This window comes from Rhea americana, unplaced genomic scaffold, assembly GCF_003343005.1.
Source record: "Rhea americana isolate MKP2758 unplaced genomic scaffold, rheAme1 scaffold_185, whole genome shotgun sequence".
Classification (NCBI taxonomy): Eukaryota; Metazoa; Chordata; class Aves; order Rheiformes; family Rheidae; genus Rhea; species Rhea americana.
In genome coordinates this window covers 1,633,006-1,650,574 of record NW_028185983.1, presented here as the reverse complement: position 1 = coordinate 1,650,574, position 17,569 = coordinate 1,633,006, and the positions used below count along the sequence as shown (strand labels likewise).

At 36.9% G+C, this 17,569-nt stretch overlaps 1 protein-coding gene across 3 annotated transcripts in view; it reads right to left on the bottom strand.

The window, feature by feature from the left end:
* Positions 1-17,569, bottom strand: part of CTNND2 (catenin delta 2) — a 655,980-nt gene that overhangs the window by 172,698 nt on the left and 465,713 nt on the right. For all 3 annotated transcript variants that reach the window (XM_085302090.1, XM_085302091.1, XM_085302092.1), the window contains one exon: positions 998-1,130. In XM_085302090.1, the coding sequence (XP_085158216.1) occupies positions 998-1,130 (133 nt within the window). The remainder of the gene's footprint in view (positions 1-997; positions 1,131-17,569) is intronic.

Sequence of the window (17,569 nt, the reverse complement as noted above, 5' to 3'; positions counted from 1 at the left end):
GTAGACACTTGCACCAARTGCAGTTCTTCAGTGTAGTTCTGTCAGTGCCAACAGATCAAATATTTACTCACTTGTGAATTTCTTCAGTATGAAAAWATCCTAGCTGGATCGCTCCCTGGTTTGGAATGCACCAAGTGTGAGAACTCATGAAGCAGCAGCGAGCCAGCAGTATTTTGTAGTCCTGACACATACACCCAATAGCAAATCCTGAACTCAGTTTACCTTCACAGACCAGGCCAAGAATGCCAGTTCAGGCACAGATTTATGTGCACACCACACATCCCCAATTAGTGATATCCAGAAGAAGGGCAGGGGAAGCAGCTGGGGATGGTAACATGCTCATTCCTCTAATTTTAATTGACTCCTGTATGTTTGTCAGATCCCTCAGAACACCATTCTCTGTTTTAACTTGTGTCAAAAGCTGAACTGGTCCCATTAACCAAAGGGAACAACCAAGCATGAGGTAGAGATCAACTACAAGCAGAGAACAAAGTCTGTATTACATCTTTGAATTACATTTTAGATACAATCTGCACAGATTTTCAGGATCACAGATCACAGCTCAAGCTGCAAACCCAGTGAAATTAATCTTTATTCATGCAATTATACATGRAAGTAGGCATTAATTCAGTGTTATTCTGCTTAATTTTCTTTTCCTACATTTGTATTTGGTTTCCAATCTTCTTTTTTGAGTTTTTTTTTTTTGTTTGGATTTCTCATGGAAAAGGTCAAGATTATACTACTAGTTACTCTGAACAACTATGGACCCAGTGGTATGCAATCAACCAGAAATATTCAATCCAAACAAGTCATCCAAATGAGTAGCAATAATGTTTTATACAATTTGTACCTTCTCTGATGGTAATGAATGACTTAATTGAAAGCTTGAGTAAACTTGGTCCAGACTTGTAACTCTTTTKCAAGTACATTTAAATAATAAGTGATGAAAATTCACATACAACATCACAGTTGAAAACACAGTGTTTACAAATCTTACCTCTGCTTTTATTTTATTGTCTCCAAAACAGAGGTGTTGCAAGTAAGCTGCAGCATTGGACTGTACTGAGGGGAACTGATGCTGTAACATCTGTATAACTTCGGGAAGCTCTGGATCTCGCCATCCAAACTCTCTGTGCAAAAACAAACAAGAAAGATTCAGTAAAAATTCTGCTGTTAGTGGATAAATGTGGCAACAGTTTGACCAACAACGAAGAAAAAATTGTCTAAGTAATAAAACTTCAGATTTCTATTACATTCAAAGACAACATTCAATCAATTATATAGCTAATTTTCCTTTATAAACTGTACTTCTCTGAGAGAGTGTTATAGGAAGCATATTTGGAGTGAAAAATGCTATAGAATTAAGTCTCTAAGTGTTGAAGTCCTCTAGATAAGAAAAGGCTATATGAAATACTAATAAAAGGAAAGAAAGAAGAAAAATGCCAATATGATTACACTATCTCTATTAATATTAAAATTTGGAGTGCTAGGATCAAAATCCCAAAACTGTTTGCTATGAAATGCTACAGTTTGTAGAAGAGCCCTTTTTAATTACTGCAATCTTTATTTTATAAAAACTGCTATCTTACAGAGAAAATGATTGCCTGTTTTGTATTTTGGTATATTATTTCCAGATATGGGGCACACTAAATGCAAACTAATTATAAAATTATACAATTATGTGATTTTACAATTGTATGCTACACAATTATACACCTGATTACTTTTAAACATTGCTCAATTTAAAGCAACTAGGCAAATACAAAGACTCAGTGTCTGGACTTTCATTTAATCTTACAGTCATGAAACACTCCAGCATCACATGAAAACTGAACCCCAGAGTACTGACTAAGCCTCAGCATATATTCTGCAGCTACTACAATTGTGTTTTAAATTAATTTGTCACTTCAGGTAATTTTTTCTGCTCTATGTCTAAGGGTAAAAGTAAAGTAAAATCAATCATTTTGCACATTTAATACAACAGTTCTCCAAGCCATTTCATTGAAACAAGCCTTATTTTATAAGAATAACAAACTATTATGGAACAGGGGTATTGTCTGTTCTTTTCTCATACAGGATCTTTGCCAGATTGAGAGTTATCATTCTGGTTGTATCTTTATAAAGATCCAGAATATGAAATGTAAAAAAATACATGCAGAATTTCATCTGCTGTTTCTGTTCTGACAAAGCAGATGTTAGCTCATGAATATTAAATTTCACATTGTTTATTACAAAGAAAACACAAAGGTGTGATAACAAATCACACATCAGCTATTCCACTGGCTGAATTCTCGACAATATAGACTGCTGACAAGCTCCTAATGGAGACCTCCTGCATAGCTTCAGGAAGATYCTAATATTGAATATATGTTTAGAAAATGCAGCACAACATTGTAAAAGGTGTCAGGGAAGTCTAGGAGCTTTGACAAGCTCATAGAGGCAAACTGGGACACCASGCAGCTGACAAGATGTTAGAAGCAGTTTCAAGTATAGGATAAGGGCAATAGCTATTGACTACATGATCCGGATGTAAGCAGCTCAGAGAAATGACACAGGAGGGCACATACTGGAAATAAAGAGGACTACCGTTCTGAGGTGTACAAGCACCTCTCYGAGAACTACTGCTTCAAAGTGCTGGCAGACCTGAGCAGCCTCCACCACCCACACGCAAACTGATGTGGTATGTGGAAGGATCCAGGCACCACTGTGGGCTACAGGCTGAGCATGAAATACTTTGCTGGTAAAAGATGGTTCCTCTCCATTACCTTTAGAGTACTGACTTACACAAGGCAATATCTAACCCTTAATTTTGTTTTATTTTGTGAGATCTTAGAACTAAAGATGAACATGATGGCAAATACTACACTTCCAAGTATATAGGCATACTCTGACTCTGCTCACAGCTGGAAGTAAGTAGTTATTTGATTGATCACTTACTTCTATTTAAGAATGACTAGTACAAACCCATAAACCTGCCATAGGTTTATACAGGCGAGTGACAGAACCAATGTTATGTGGTGTGCCAGCTTTCTCTCAACTTACTTTCTTAGTTAGGATACCTAGGTAGCAGTATATGTTAACAGGTTCTTCAATTGTATGTTAGACCTGCTTCATATATAACATAGTTCTCAAAGAAACAAATAAGCGTTCCAGAAAATATTTTCTAAAATAAAAGTAATTTAAAAAAACACACACTGAGGGGAAATTGATTATCCCAGCTTCACTTCCGATTTGTTCTCATTTTCAATACTAGATTCCAAGTATGAGCATTAGTATTTTGGAGAGGATCCAAAATACCAGAAGAAAACAACTTATATGACAAGACAGTGAGTTGTAGCAGCTCAAAGTAATTGCTTTTAACTAAATAACTATACTTCAAAGTGTCAGAACTTTTATCATCAAATTCTCTCCTAAAGGAAATTTCCCCCTCCATAATATGCCTATTAAGTGGCAAAAAAATCCCATTATTACATGCAATAGTACACCATGGAGCCTGATAACCAGCTCAGCTTCTTCCTTTGTCCTGATATCCAGGACAGAAGGGGCAACAAAGTAGCAGACAAAAAGCTACCCACAAGTCTCCTCCTACAACAGGTAAGATCTGGAGAAGCTGACACAGCATGTTCGCTTTTCTGTATAAAAGCTCCATGCTACAGAGTGATCTTAAGATGACTCTGCAGTACTGAAAGGTATGCCTGCCTGCTCAATGAGCAGTGGCCAAGACGAGCGGTGCTCTTCTCCGCATCTAGGTTACAAATAAAACCATCTGATTCTTTCCTCAGTCCCCAATTCTGCTATCAGATCTGCAGCTCATAAATGGAGCCTCTTAAAAGGGACCTCTTCTGGAATTACTTAGACATTTCCAAAACCAGATATGGTTCTTCCGCACGTGAAACACATCACTTATCCCCAGGCAGCGTTCAAAGCTAGACTTACATCTACCAACTTCAGGTCCCTTAATCAAAGGCCCAGACATATGCTGCAATGAACTTGCAGCCTCCACATGGCATTTGCACACAAAACCAATGCTGTGCCTATGATGTTCCCCYTCTGATCCCCAAAGAGAAAAGCTAGCAAATAAGTGATGGATGAACACTTGTTGGAAATGACTGTGTGCACACGGGTTGGACACAACTAGAAAAGCATTCCAGAAAAAATAACCTTTTAACCTAGAATATTGGGTTTGTCATGCAACCAGCATTAAGAGCAATAAGGAACAAAGCAGAGAAGAAGATAAAATATTTAGCCCATGTCTGCACTGTCATTTAAAGCAGATGGTCTCTAAAATGGTTATATTTTTAGTAGTTTTTAAATGAAATACAGTTGCTATATAAATCAAACAAAAACTTCTGTCAACAGTTAAAGCTGCTTGAATAATTGTGATAATTTTAGCAGCCTTCAGGGCAAGGAGGACTAGTTTCCAGGAGTATGCATTTTTTAATTCTTTTTTTAAAATCTCTTCTAGAGAAAAAAACAAAAGAGCTAGGGAAAGGGAGAAAAATATATTTTTAGCAAAACTTCAAGCTCTATTAATAAAATTTACTTCAAAAATGAAAATACTGATGTTATTTTAAAATTTGGCTTAATTTAAAAAAGTTAGGAGGGCTACTAAATGAAGTCAAATGGAGGGAAGAGCTTAAGGTCTTGAGCAGGAAGGAGGATTAGAATTTCTCTAAGACCGAGATACAAAACTACCTGGAATATTTTGCATAGAAGGGGGAAAATTTTCAAGCCACAGCTCCAAGACTACCTGTTTGACAAAAAATACATGTTAAAACAGAAAGTCAAACAGAAAGGAAGAAAAAAAAAAGACTGATAAGGAAATGAAGGTAGGTCATGGAAGTCAAAAGACTTGGAATGGAATGAGAATTAGAAAATATCACAAAGTAAACTGGGTTAGCTCCTGGAAAGGAAATTAAAATTAAATAGCAAAATATCTTTTACTGTCTCCAAGGGAAAGTAATAGTAAGGTCAGCACATGATGATGATTAGGGTTAGATTAAAGGAAGGGAAAAGCACCGTGACAGTTACAGCTACCTCCGTTTCTGTGAAGCACCTGATATGCTGCCACACAGACATCAGTTACACTGACAGCAAATGAGGCTCAACAGGAGAATTATCAAGTAGAATCAAGCAAAATTTGAAACTGTAGAGAATAACCTAAATAAACACTACCTAAATGTCCTTTATCAACATCCTCCATAGTTCCAACAGCTCAGAGGGGCAATGTGCACAGATGGAGAAACAAGCTGGAAAGCAGGAGTCAATTTGAGAGGGCAAGTGGCACGCCACTTTGGGGAAGCCTATAAAAGTATCCGTGTAGGTGATCCAAAAATGAACAGTAAGCTAACATATACTAACACATTCCGACTTTTCCACTGTTGCCTATACTTCCCTTGGAATAGCACCACTAAGCTGTTATGGTCAGCTATAAGCTTGTGGTGCTCTTGGAGGTTTTTCCGTGAGAGAATTAGAGCTGTGCAAGTACTTTCCATCTTTGCCTGGAAATCAGTATGTTTGCCTCCAAACGTCTCAGCAGCTTGTAAAAGTGCATTATTTCTCTGCATCTGAAGAGACTGACCAAAGCATGGCCACGTTTTCCACCCCGTTTCCCTGAAGAAGGCCGTCTCGAGGAATGCAAAACTAGCAGTGGTTGGAATCCTTCCAAAGTCTGAGTTTGAAGCGGTGCCTAACGCAGACGCTCCACGGACCACAGCAGGCTGCTGTCAGGGAATGGGTGAGGATCACGAAGGGGAGCACCAAGTTACACGTAAGCTGCTGATAACTATGCCCAAAATACCATGACAGGTTACATTTTATGTGGGATCAGCTGAAGAAAAATCAACTAGGGACTTGACGAGACATGGTAATTCTGAAAATGGAGCAGTATAAGGAGCAGTACGAGCAGTCCTGAGTGACCAATGGACAGCACAGATCCTGACCATCACATCCCAACCAGCAACTGTCCTGCCACTGTGCCACACATGCATCTCAGAGAGTAAAGGAGATAAAGACTTCAGAGAGAGTTTAATTTACACAATAGAAAGCACTGGGTAAGTGGAATCACTTAAACTCGCTGCATCTGTACGTGAGCGATGTGAGTACTGCACCTGACTATTTACTTGAATTTTGCCAGAATTTTCTTTCTGCTGCTAAAAATGCTGCTCACACACACAAAATCTGTTATATTTATGTAAGTGTTGATTTAAAAATTACTAAATAATAGCTTTTAAGAGCGTATGTCTCTCCACTTGCTAACTAAGGATACACAGGAGTTTCACACAGAATTTGAAAAGCAGGTGTGATGGCTTCATACGCTTTCTATCTATTGGTCACAGTAAATTAAAGAGAGCTTGGATTCTTACTTCTACTTTACATTATTAGAGCAGAACGTGAACATTGTTCACATCCAAGCTCAGCAGCGTTCCCCAAAGGCAGCGCTGTGAAGATACCTGCTATAAAGAACCATATGGTTACCAAAGACTGCACTACCTACCACCAAGMATTTATCAAAAAAAGAGAATACCCCAATTTTTTGTACATTTTTTACAAAACTGTTTTTAAATCATACTTTTAGGTATGTGCTTGAATGCCTTAATGAACATGCATATACATGAGAGAATCTTGTAGAAGGAGAGGTTAGCATATGTAAAGTGGTGYGCAAAGGCAATGCAATCTGAACAAGGATAATCTTTCCTAGATTTCTAACTTACACACACTAGGGTACTCCTAATGCCAGCCAACATTTTTTGCTGAACTTATGCCTAGACTTTGCTTGTTTTGTCCCCTAGAAAGTCAAGGTAATAGCCTGAAAATCTTCTTTCCCTTATTTCTGAAAGGAGAGCTCTGAGAATGTATTCCTGGTAGTACTGGGAAAAAAACAAATCACATGTAGCTCAGGATCAAAAACAAAGGAATTAAGAGTCAAGAGAAGATCAAAGAAAGAACTTCCTCCTATGTTTAAAGGAAAAAAATTATTCCTACACAGAATATTTTGCAGGGAGCCCATCTGTAATATAGGAATCTCTCTTCAGGGGCATTGTACCTTATACCTATAAAACAGAGCACTAATAAGATATTAAAATTAACTAGTAAAAAAAAAAAATACCTAAACAGAATCCAGAGACAAAGATTATAATATAAACAGAAGAAAGCTATCTAACGGCTCATTTTCTCACTTTCTATGATTCCAGGACAACAGGGCTGAACTAAACTGAGCATTTTTATACTTTGTTTGTTGGGAGTCAGATTTGAAATATTATTTCCTTAAAATATTTTTCTTTTTCCAATATACTTGTCCATATCCCCCCCCCCAATATGTACGTGCCCATAGTTGTTTCTTATTGCAGATTATCTCTCAGCTCTGAATTATCTACTAGGGTTTAGAGGATGCAATACTAATATATTTGCTTTGAAAAGTAACACACACAAAAATCCGACACATTCATTGCACAATTTTAAAAAATAAAACAGAGATGTCAATCTCTGTTCTACTCACCTTGGAAAACCCTCAAAACCTTCCACTATATTCTTTTCTCTGGCTTCTAGTCAAACCTGGCCAAATAAATGTACAAAGTAACAAGCAAATGAAAACTTTCATTTTCAGCCCCAGATTTTTATACATATCATGAGATAACGTAATAACATAATCAGGTTTAGGCCTAATATAAACTCCTTACGGCAACAATGAACAAATACAAGCAGAGAACTAATTGTTCTTCTGCTTTGTCTTACAAGAAATGTAAATTAAACAAAGACCGCACTAATAACCTGATACCCTCAATCCTATATACCTCCAAGTCTGCCTGTGGAACAGGAAGGACATAAAAGAGAAATTCTTTTCTGAGGTTCATATATAATTAAAAGTACAATAATTCCACCACAGTCCATGGTGCTATAAGGTTTATAGAAGAATGCATGAGGTATTCTGTGTGACAGATACAAATGCATCTAGCATCATACAGAGTAAATGCATAGATCCTGCCAAACCTGCAATTCTTGATTCTCACAAATCTCCACTATATGTTTTTTCTACTAATGCAGTTCTTAACGCTTTGTGAAGAGTTTGCTTGCCAAATTGCTTGTGAATATCAGAGGATTTTTAAGGCAAATAACGTTTTGATCACAATAACTTCTTCATTCTTTTTTTATTACATGCACAATCGTAAATTTGATTTGCAGACAAAAAAGAAAGAAATACAGGAATTGTACAAGCAGAATCACAGAGAGAAGGAAACATTTCACTGCAGAGTTGCATGTCAGGTTTGGAAAAAGTTGATTTCAGAGCTCATTCAGACTTGAATGGGAAAAGATTTATAGAAAGATATGCTTGTCTTAACAGTCACCTTTTTTCATTGAGTAACATGCTTGAACTACTTATTGGGGTAAACTGCTAACTATTAGTACGGGCAATATTCAGATTCTGCCAGCAATACCTGGACTTACTTTACTGGATCAACATCTTCACTGAAACAAATGGATAACACTTTGCATCCTGGCAATGAGCCATTTAAATATTTAAGTGTATGATGCATGAATAGTCAATGACATCTGACTGCACTTCAATATATGCTTTATTTTTATTTGAACTTGTAGCTTACGTTTTCTCTAGATTTCAAATTTCACATGGCTGACTCTAAAACAGCCGTACAAACATGTGGCAATACTGAAAATCTGTGGAAACAACCTTCATAATACAGCTCTTGATATACACTTCCTTTATTTTACACTTCTATGTGGCCTATTCTAGGAGAACACAAACAAATGCTTGCATAGCTTCATTACGGAATACCGTTTTTACTCTCATTTCTCAATGAATTTGTGTCTGTTGTTAAAGAAGCGCAGAAGAGGATCTGCCTTGGAAGGGGCACAGAAACCCTGTCCTGCGTAACAGCTAAAGTGATGTTCAACTTCAGGCACGACTTTGCCTATGTCTTTAACAGAACTGCACACCTGTGGTCTCAGCACTAACCCAGCACTTGAAAGAATCAGGTCTCTTCTACAGTGGAGGCCTAAAATGGGCTTGCGTAACGGCAGATATTGCCTCTCACATACTGAAAAATGTAGTTCTGCATTTGGATCTACTGTGTGTTTTCTAATACCACACTACTTTTCTGCTTTTACATTACTTATTTAGATTTTAAAGTTAGATTTTAAAGTTAGAAAACCACACAAAATAAGCTTGTGAAGAGGCAACATAACTTTACCTGATGACTACTTCTAAGTACTTCAACATGATAAAAAAAATGGTCTAGAGACGGTCTTCAGTAGATTTTTAGAAAATTCTCATCTTAAGAGAAAARATATTTTTTAAGATGATACAGTTGAGTAAAGATTATCTAACGACACTAGCGCGTAAGATATTAATTACTCTAGTTTACTGCTTCCATTACAGCATGATTATATGCAGAGGTCTGTTCGAGGTTACCCTTACTTCACCTACAAATATGTCTGTTTAATTGACATATATTTATGAATCTTTATTAAATAATCTTCTGTGCTACTGATATTGCCCTTTACTCATTCATTTCCTCATTGCCCACAAGGAAGCATTTGAGAAAATGCTGGCTGTATCCTCAAGCTCCCTGTCCTTGCTAATACAATCTTGCTTCTCCTCTAGACTCTGGGATGGGGAGCAGAGAAAAATGAGGGACTTCAGTGCTTTAGGATATCTTTAATTTTGCCAGCTGTACTTTTTTGTTTGCTTGGCAGGTTTTTTTGTTAGGAAGAGTTGCATTACTCTTTGGGGAAACTGTCCTCTGCTAAGTCGAGACAATCTTGAAAATCTGGTTTTCTRTTCTCCTCTGCAGGTATTTGCATATACAAAGACTATTTCTTAACAGGCAAATAAGAGACAAATTAGGTAAGCTATCACCGAGTCTTTAAGCTGCTTAATTGTTCTTCTTCCTCTCTGCAATGCATAACATCTTTCTGACCCTCTACTACACAAGGGTCTAACAGTAGCTTAATACATTGCAGCTGCAAAAATATGGTAAGTTAACCCTTCCCAGAAAGACCACTTTGAATTTTCTTCTCTCTGTGTTCAGGAGTTCACACTTAACAGAAAAGACTTCACCATGTTGTGAAATTTTGCCCAGTGGAAGCACTGCTGTTACAGATGTCTATATGCTCTTCCCCTAGATTAGAAAGTGGAAATATAAACTAGAGATTAAAACAGCAGACAGACTTAGACCTGAGGATCCTAGCCTTGACTTTGTCATGGCTTACTTTATCTGATAGTCACTTACTTGAAAGCCCTTCTCAGAGGTTTSATAGATTCTCTATCTCTGGAGATCTTTAAATCAAATTTGTCTCTTTTTCTAGGAGTAGTGTTCCCACTCAGAGGCTCTTAAACTTTTCTAGATTTCAGCAAGAGAGGAAAAAAGTTTTTGAGATCCTCTCTCCAGCCATATAGAAACTTACGCTTTCCAGAGAACACAGATTACTCCACAAAATCCCTGTTTTGTTAGGGAAGTGGGAGGAATAGTTTAGAGAGCAAGATATTTATTTTATTTATCCACTACCATCAACAACAACTCAAATCATGCTAATCTGTAGTGAAGGAAGCTAGCACGCAGACTACTCCCTGCAAAAGCCTCCCATCAGCCATGTTTTCCCAAAGAGAAGCTTTAAAATAACAACCAGCATAACAGTTCCAAAAAGGTCCTGAGGTGCTCAGCCACTCTCCAGTCTAAGCTTTTAATGCCGTGTTATTAAGCACAAAGAGTTTTGGGATAATCAGTGTAACGTCCCCTGGCTCTCATGCTTGTCTAAGCCTTCTGGCTTCAGCCGTTTCTCCCGACTCTTGTGGCTGCGAGAGGAGAACTGGGTCTGTATTCTTCCAGTAGGTGTGACTGAAAGTCAACTTTAGGGAAGAAAGTTTTTCCCAGGTTTGGGGAAATAAGAAAGCACACAAAAATGGATGTTACTCTTTTATCCACAAATAAAAAGCTAGAGCTGAATGCCATTTTTGTGACCTACARGCTGACATAAGAAAATAGGGAGTGTAAGAGGCAGCACCAAGGTATTTTCTATGTATGCAAATACCAAATAACAGAAAATGTCAAAGGTGTATATATAGCTTAGCAAAAGCTGTAGAAATTTTTTTTACAGCTGCAGGAGGAAAGGAAAAGGGAGTCCATCTGAAGTAGTAGAAAGTACTAATCCTAAATATCCTCTGTTATCTCACTCCTTAGTGATACCATCATCCAATATCTTATCAAATACTTTAGCGCACTTCCCATCTTCCTGAGCACAGTAAACTCTAAATAGAAGACATATTTTTGATGCTTAAATAATGAATATTAAACAATAAAACTTTAAGTTGACTCAAAATATCATACAAATCGATAAGCTCCAGAATTTTCCCTGAAACATGCAAACATACAGTCTGGAAAGCCAAGAGAAAAACTCATGGACATTTTTGATACTGAATTAAAAAAAAAAAAATCCTCATTTTTTGTTCTCCAACCACCTTCCCATTCAAACTTCTAGAAAAGCAAGAGAACAAATCCTGTTCATTAAGTCTGTAAGATGTCCAAGACAGTAAATGCACTTGAATTTGATCATCCTATTAAAGGAAAACAGAGTAATGGCTTTTTCTTTACTGCTTTTACTTCAATTTTCATTAAGCAGGAAAAATCTGCTCTCCTGCTTGCTAGCCTGACATCTCTCAGCTTACAAACAGCCAAACAACGTAAAAAGAAACAGCCAGAACAGAGAAAAGTGTTTTTACATTGATGACACTGAGTTTGCTGCAAATGTAAGCTGCAGATTTGAAGTAAACTTAAAATAGATACCTTATAGGTAATATTATACAGTTTTACTTCAGTAATACGCAACTCGCAGAAAAACATCTTTTGAATGAGAAAAGTACGACTCCTTTCTTAGATGCCATCCTGTTAGGTGACAGTCTGACACTACTTCTCTGTCTTTTCATAAAAAGGATGAGGTTACAGATCGCTCTGCAGGGAYGTTTCCAGCTGAACTGTGAAATGCTGCACACACCTACTACACTGCACAAAATAATTGTGCAGGTGATTAAGAACTTTTGCCCTTACTAACGAATGAGAGAAATACTGCCAAGGATCCACCATGAAGAAATCAGAACCAGTATCTTAGAGAGCTTGAAACTAAAGTATATTAAGGGGAAAATATATGCCTCAATCTATCAAAAATCTTTCCTCAGCCTGCAGAAGTACAACTACATATAAAAGAATGATAAGATAATGTTGGTCGTGTCRTTCTTATTTCTTGATGCAACATGGTTTTGGTGGGATTTTTCATTTGACATATTGAATTCGAAGGCCTATTAACTTAATATTCAAAAAACTAAGCTGTTGTGTGACACTGTCAACTGCAAAAAGCACGGACTCCACTGCTGCTTTCCCTTTTCACCTCAAAGCTATTTTTTTCCAGAGATAGGATAACCCTTTCCCCTAGATTGCTATATTAAAGCTAAAAAGACAATACTGCTCCCTCCATATGCGTTCAGCTGATGCACCAGTTCTAACCATAAAAACACCCTGCAATTACACCCTAAAGTGCCAGTATGAGTAACTGCCTCAGGCTTCAGTGACCATGTTCTAACCACGTTGCACAAACCTACACAACAGACACTAGAATTGTTTCTGAAACAGATTTCCAAAATATTCATAATTTGAATTAAACTGTGGTTAGTTTCAAGAAGCATTGCTTTCGCAGTGTGAAACTTATGTAGCATTCACGGTGTACAAAAATCTATTCACTTCTAACTAGACTGTTACTTAAGAAATTATTTTTTTCTTTAAAACTAAATGAAAGCCATGAACTTTGGAAGCCTTGACTTCCAAAAATGAATAGTGGGTTCAGTTGCTAGGCTGACAAAAAATGTAATGATGGGTGGTTTCAGTCGTTTTTAATCAACTCACATTCACATGCAATGAACTCATTTTGATCACCTTTTATTTCCTTTCCTCTCCTCCCCTGATACACACTCAGATCAATGGCTGAACATCATAATACGCTTTATGGAGGACACAAGCATGCTTGTACAGAACAGCTGCAAGAGTTCTGTCTAGGCTGGTAATCTACCACTTGTCACATACGACACAGAGCAACCTTTGATTTATTTGTTTTTTTAAATAACCACTCATCTTTGCAAATAGATAAACAGAAATGCTAATCTATAACATAAAGCAGCTAAAATAAGTGCACTCTTGGAAAGGTGGCAACAGGGGAGGAAGGAATAGAAAAAGATAAGATTTTGAGGAAAACTAATAGAGAAATATATTGAACAAATATATTGAATATACTGAAGAAAGATGTAAGCAATCAGGCCAACGGGGGAAAAAATGATGACAAAGCATTACTATATGTACAGGATTTTCAAAGACAAGCTGCAAATTTCAAAGTCAAGTTCTAATGTAACATAGTTCACAGATTTTCATCTGAGTGTTTTACACAAGGGAAGGTTGGGAGTGAGAAAAGCCTGAGGTTTTTTAGGTTAGTGTCAATACTTGCTGTTCAAAATTTTTTACCTCATGGCAAATAAGAATGCACTCAGGATCCTGTGGTCTTGAAATGCATCTGTTCTTATTAACAGAATATAACTTGATACAAATTCTAGCAAAGAGAAACAACTGATAACTACTCAATTTCATTAAATCTTRCTGTGGAAATGCCATGAACTGTTCTACAGCAGAGGACATTATGCCTGATATTATTCATTTTTTAGTGGAAAAATCACTATGGTAGGCTATTGAAATGAATTTTCTCCATTTCATAAAAATACTTCCCCCTTCTATAAAAGGTGATCATACAGCAAAGCTCTGCAGACTACACCGCAGGTGAAGTTCTGTGCATACCACACACTTTAGTTCAGGCTTCTACTTTTTAACCACTACCTTGATTTATTATACCACTTTATTAGAGCCTCTTTCACTCAAAAGTCAACGAAAGAAATATTTGCTCCAAAATGGCTTATAAAGAATTTCTATGTATGATTTTACATGCACTAATGAAATCACCATGTTAGGTATTCTCAGAAATTGATAATAAGGACAACATTCTGCAACCTTCTCTTCATAATCATGAATGTTTGAGAAGCATGGCAAGTAAATACGGGGATTTTTGGAATATACCAACTTGCATTTTATTTGGAAAACTGCTGAAGGCTTTCAGTCTTTCAGACAAGGGTCCAGACAGAACTTGGAAAATAAAGTAACCCAGCATTCTTTGCTTTTCAATCCTTTACCACTGTTACTTCTACTATGCATCTGTAATATTTTAAGTGGTATTTACTGTATGTGTCCAATGTTTAAGTGTTTACATCTTTCATGCCTTAAAAATATATTAAACACAAATATCAAACTTCCTGAAGAATAGAAAGAAAAATAAAGTTAGATATGTAAAGCAAATGAAGTCTCCACCTTCTCAACACTAGCTAGATAATAAAATCTAACATATTTTACATGTAGCAGATAGCACAAGAGACCATGAAGTCATAGTTACTTTTAATATGTTTTACAAACATATGTAACTGTCACACTGGCAACCATACCCTTTACTAGTGCAATATATATAGTAAGTAGAAATAAAGTTAAATCTATGTTAATTAGTCATTTGTGCCCACTGTAATTCCTGAGAAAAATTCCAGCAAAATAATAATTAAAGAGATAGTCAAAATATACTTTCCATTGGCTCTTCAACATATCCATTTCTGAAGCTTCTATAAAGCTGATTACATCTTTTATTTTTTTTACCTTCTATGCATAAATAGCAAAAGTAATTAGCTGCACACTATTAAGTTAATGCACATTTATCTACAACAATTCAATTCTGACTGTGAAATAATCTTACTAGCCCATAATTACACTCCAGCTTAATTAGCATAATTTCCATGATACACTCTTTAGTAAAGAAGCTGACATAAGGGTTGGTTTTAAACATTAAGGATATTCTAGACAAGTGGAGAAAGGGAGATAGACATAGCTTCATTGAACACTTACTACATTATCAAGATAAAACAGTAAAACAGAATATGGACTAAATATTATCTGAAACTATAACAAGTATCTGAAGATGCCTTCACAAAAGATAAACAAGGCCTTGAGCCATCCCTTGGCCATCTTACCGGGCTGATGCTACATTCTGTGCAGTTCCTTGATCTCATTTACTGAATTTATAATCATGGGGAGCCAACAGATTACCTAGTATCCCATTCAGTGCATTAGCTTTCTCAATACCGCGTCCATAACTAACTTTATGAAAGAAAAAGAATGTTCTCCATCTCTTAGGCTAATTTAAATGCAGCCAATCCRTTCCCACCGAAGAGAGTCAAATCAATGATCACATTGGTGAAAAGACAGATTTGTCTCCTGGCTCATTCAGCCTTTCGTTTTCTGGGAAAGATGTAACAAAAAGAATGCCAAATAGTACAAACTGGTCTTCTTAGGGACACTTGACTCCCTGACAACACTAAACCAAATCTTACATGAGCCAACGGGCAGTATGCAGGCAATGCTATTTTAATACTCCTCAGCTAGATGTGAACAAGAAGTTTTGGAGGAAAGGCTCYGCATCCCATTAGCAACCCTCTGAATCATCTAGCTTCTCTCCTGCTTATGTCTTTGACATTTTTGCATCTACTTTTGGCTCTGGGATGTAACCTCTACCTAACATAAACAACCAAGCTTCTGTCTTTACATTTAAGAACTAAAATGAACAAAACAAAACAAAACAAAACAATACCCCTTGCTTCTGTCTTCATTTAACTGTTTCTAAACCTGTAAATCCTGGAAGTTTCAAATGAACTGTTTCCTAAAGTGTTTCTTGGCTTTTGTGATGGCCATTGACTAAATAGGAGCTGTTGGTGACGGTGTCCTTGCATGTTTCTACAGTTACGAATGGCATAAAGATCAGCTTACCTGTGGAGGATTAGCATTTATTGTGCGAGGCAATGACAGACACTTAYCAAGATTTTCAAAAGCATCAAGGTGATTTAATGTCCAAGTCTCACTCTCAGGTAACCTCATAAAGGATTTGAATGGATAATAAAGTTTCCAAAATGCCCAAGACTCGCTTGAAAATGTAGATTTCAGCTTTTATGTCACACAGGCATGCTTAGTAACTTTACTTGCTATAAGTAACATTTTACTTGGAGGTTAGCACTATTAAACATGCCTGGGACAAAAATGATCTCTGCATACTGACTAGCCACTGAATCCTGCTACTGAAATGTAACATGCAAGGAGATTTCCTAAAAATTCATCACAAATTCACAGCAATGGMAACTGAGAGATCAGTTCTTGCAGAAAAACAAAGCAATACCTATTTCAGGTTATTGTTTTCTTAGGCACACATACAAGTAGGCAATCTCTGCTCGATTAGAATCTAAGGTGATAAAATACACCATAAATGAGGTTATTTCATAATTTTTACTTGGATATATAAATGATGCATCAGTTATAGTCTCCAGACTAGATAAAGCCAGTKTAAGGTATTTTAAAAGTCCAGGCAGAACTGAAGAAGACGTTCCAAGAAGCTGTCTGCTGCTTACTCCAAGTTCACCCTAGGAATGATGCAATTTGATTTTGTGGTGGCTYCCCCAAATGAGAAGGGAGGCAGAGAGACTGTGGCTATCTGCCTCTGGAGTCAAAGAACATTTCAGAAAAGTATCAGAAATTCAAAACTAGTTTGTCAGGAGCGAAGTAATGACCTTTTTGAGACTGTAAACCTTTCTTATTATAGTTAAGACTAGAATTCACAAGCARTAAGATTACTCAGAATTTCCAACAAACAGATTCCTCCTTTCTAATACAATTTCATTTTAGCTGCCTGTTTACAATCAGGCTATCCAAAAAAGTAATAACATAGTAAAGATTATCACGGGAAGCTAATGACTTTGGCTGCCTAGCTTTAAACACTGCAAAGAGGCTTGGCTGTAAATAAGATTTCTCTGTTTGTCAAACTGTGAACCCCCAAATCAGCACACCTGAATTACTGGCCAGTTCTGAAAATCTTGGCATGCTTGTCTTGTTCCTTCTCTTTGACAGGGGATTTAGCTCTGATGATTTTTCTTTGTCTTCTCTTCACAGAGCATCAGAGCATTAAGAACAGAAGAAAGAAATTCACTTTCAGCCTTGAATCCCACAGCTTTGAGTCAGAAGATAAAGAGTTATGGCTTGAAGACATGAGATAAAAGCAAAGCAATATACTCACAGCCACAAACTCAATGAATTAAACTAAGAAAAAACCCTGTAGGACACACGGAGATCATGCAGAGTAAGCACAGCAAGAAAGAAGGAAATGGGAGGCAGAAATGTATTGTTATCTTTTCTGTGTCATTTCATCTCTCTATACATCTGTTTTGCTAGCTATATGAAAGGCCCTTCTGAAAGGCTCTTCCTAAAGAATTTTGAGAGCTTTCTGTAAAGACCACTAACTTGAGGGCAAAATCTCATTCTCAGTGCTGCCATACGGGTGCAGACACTAAGACTTGGATGATTTTAAAGAGCGTGGAGATCTAAGGCAAAAAGAACCCAGATCCAGATTACTGACTACACTTTGTCAAGCAGGCACTGCAGAAAAG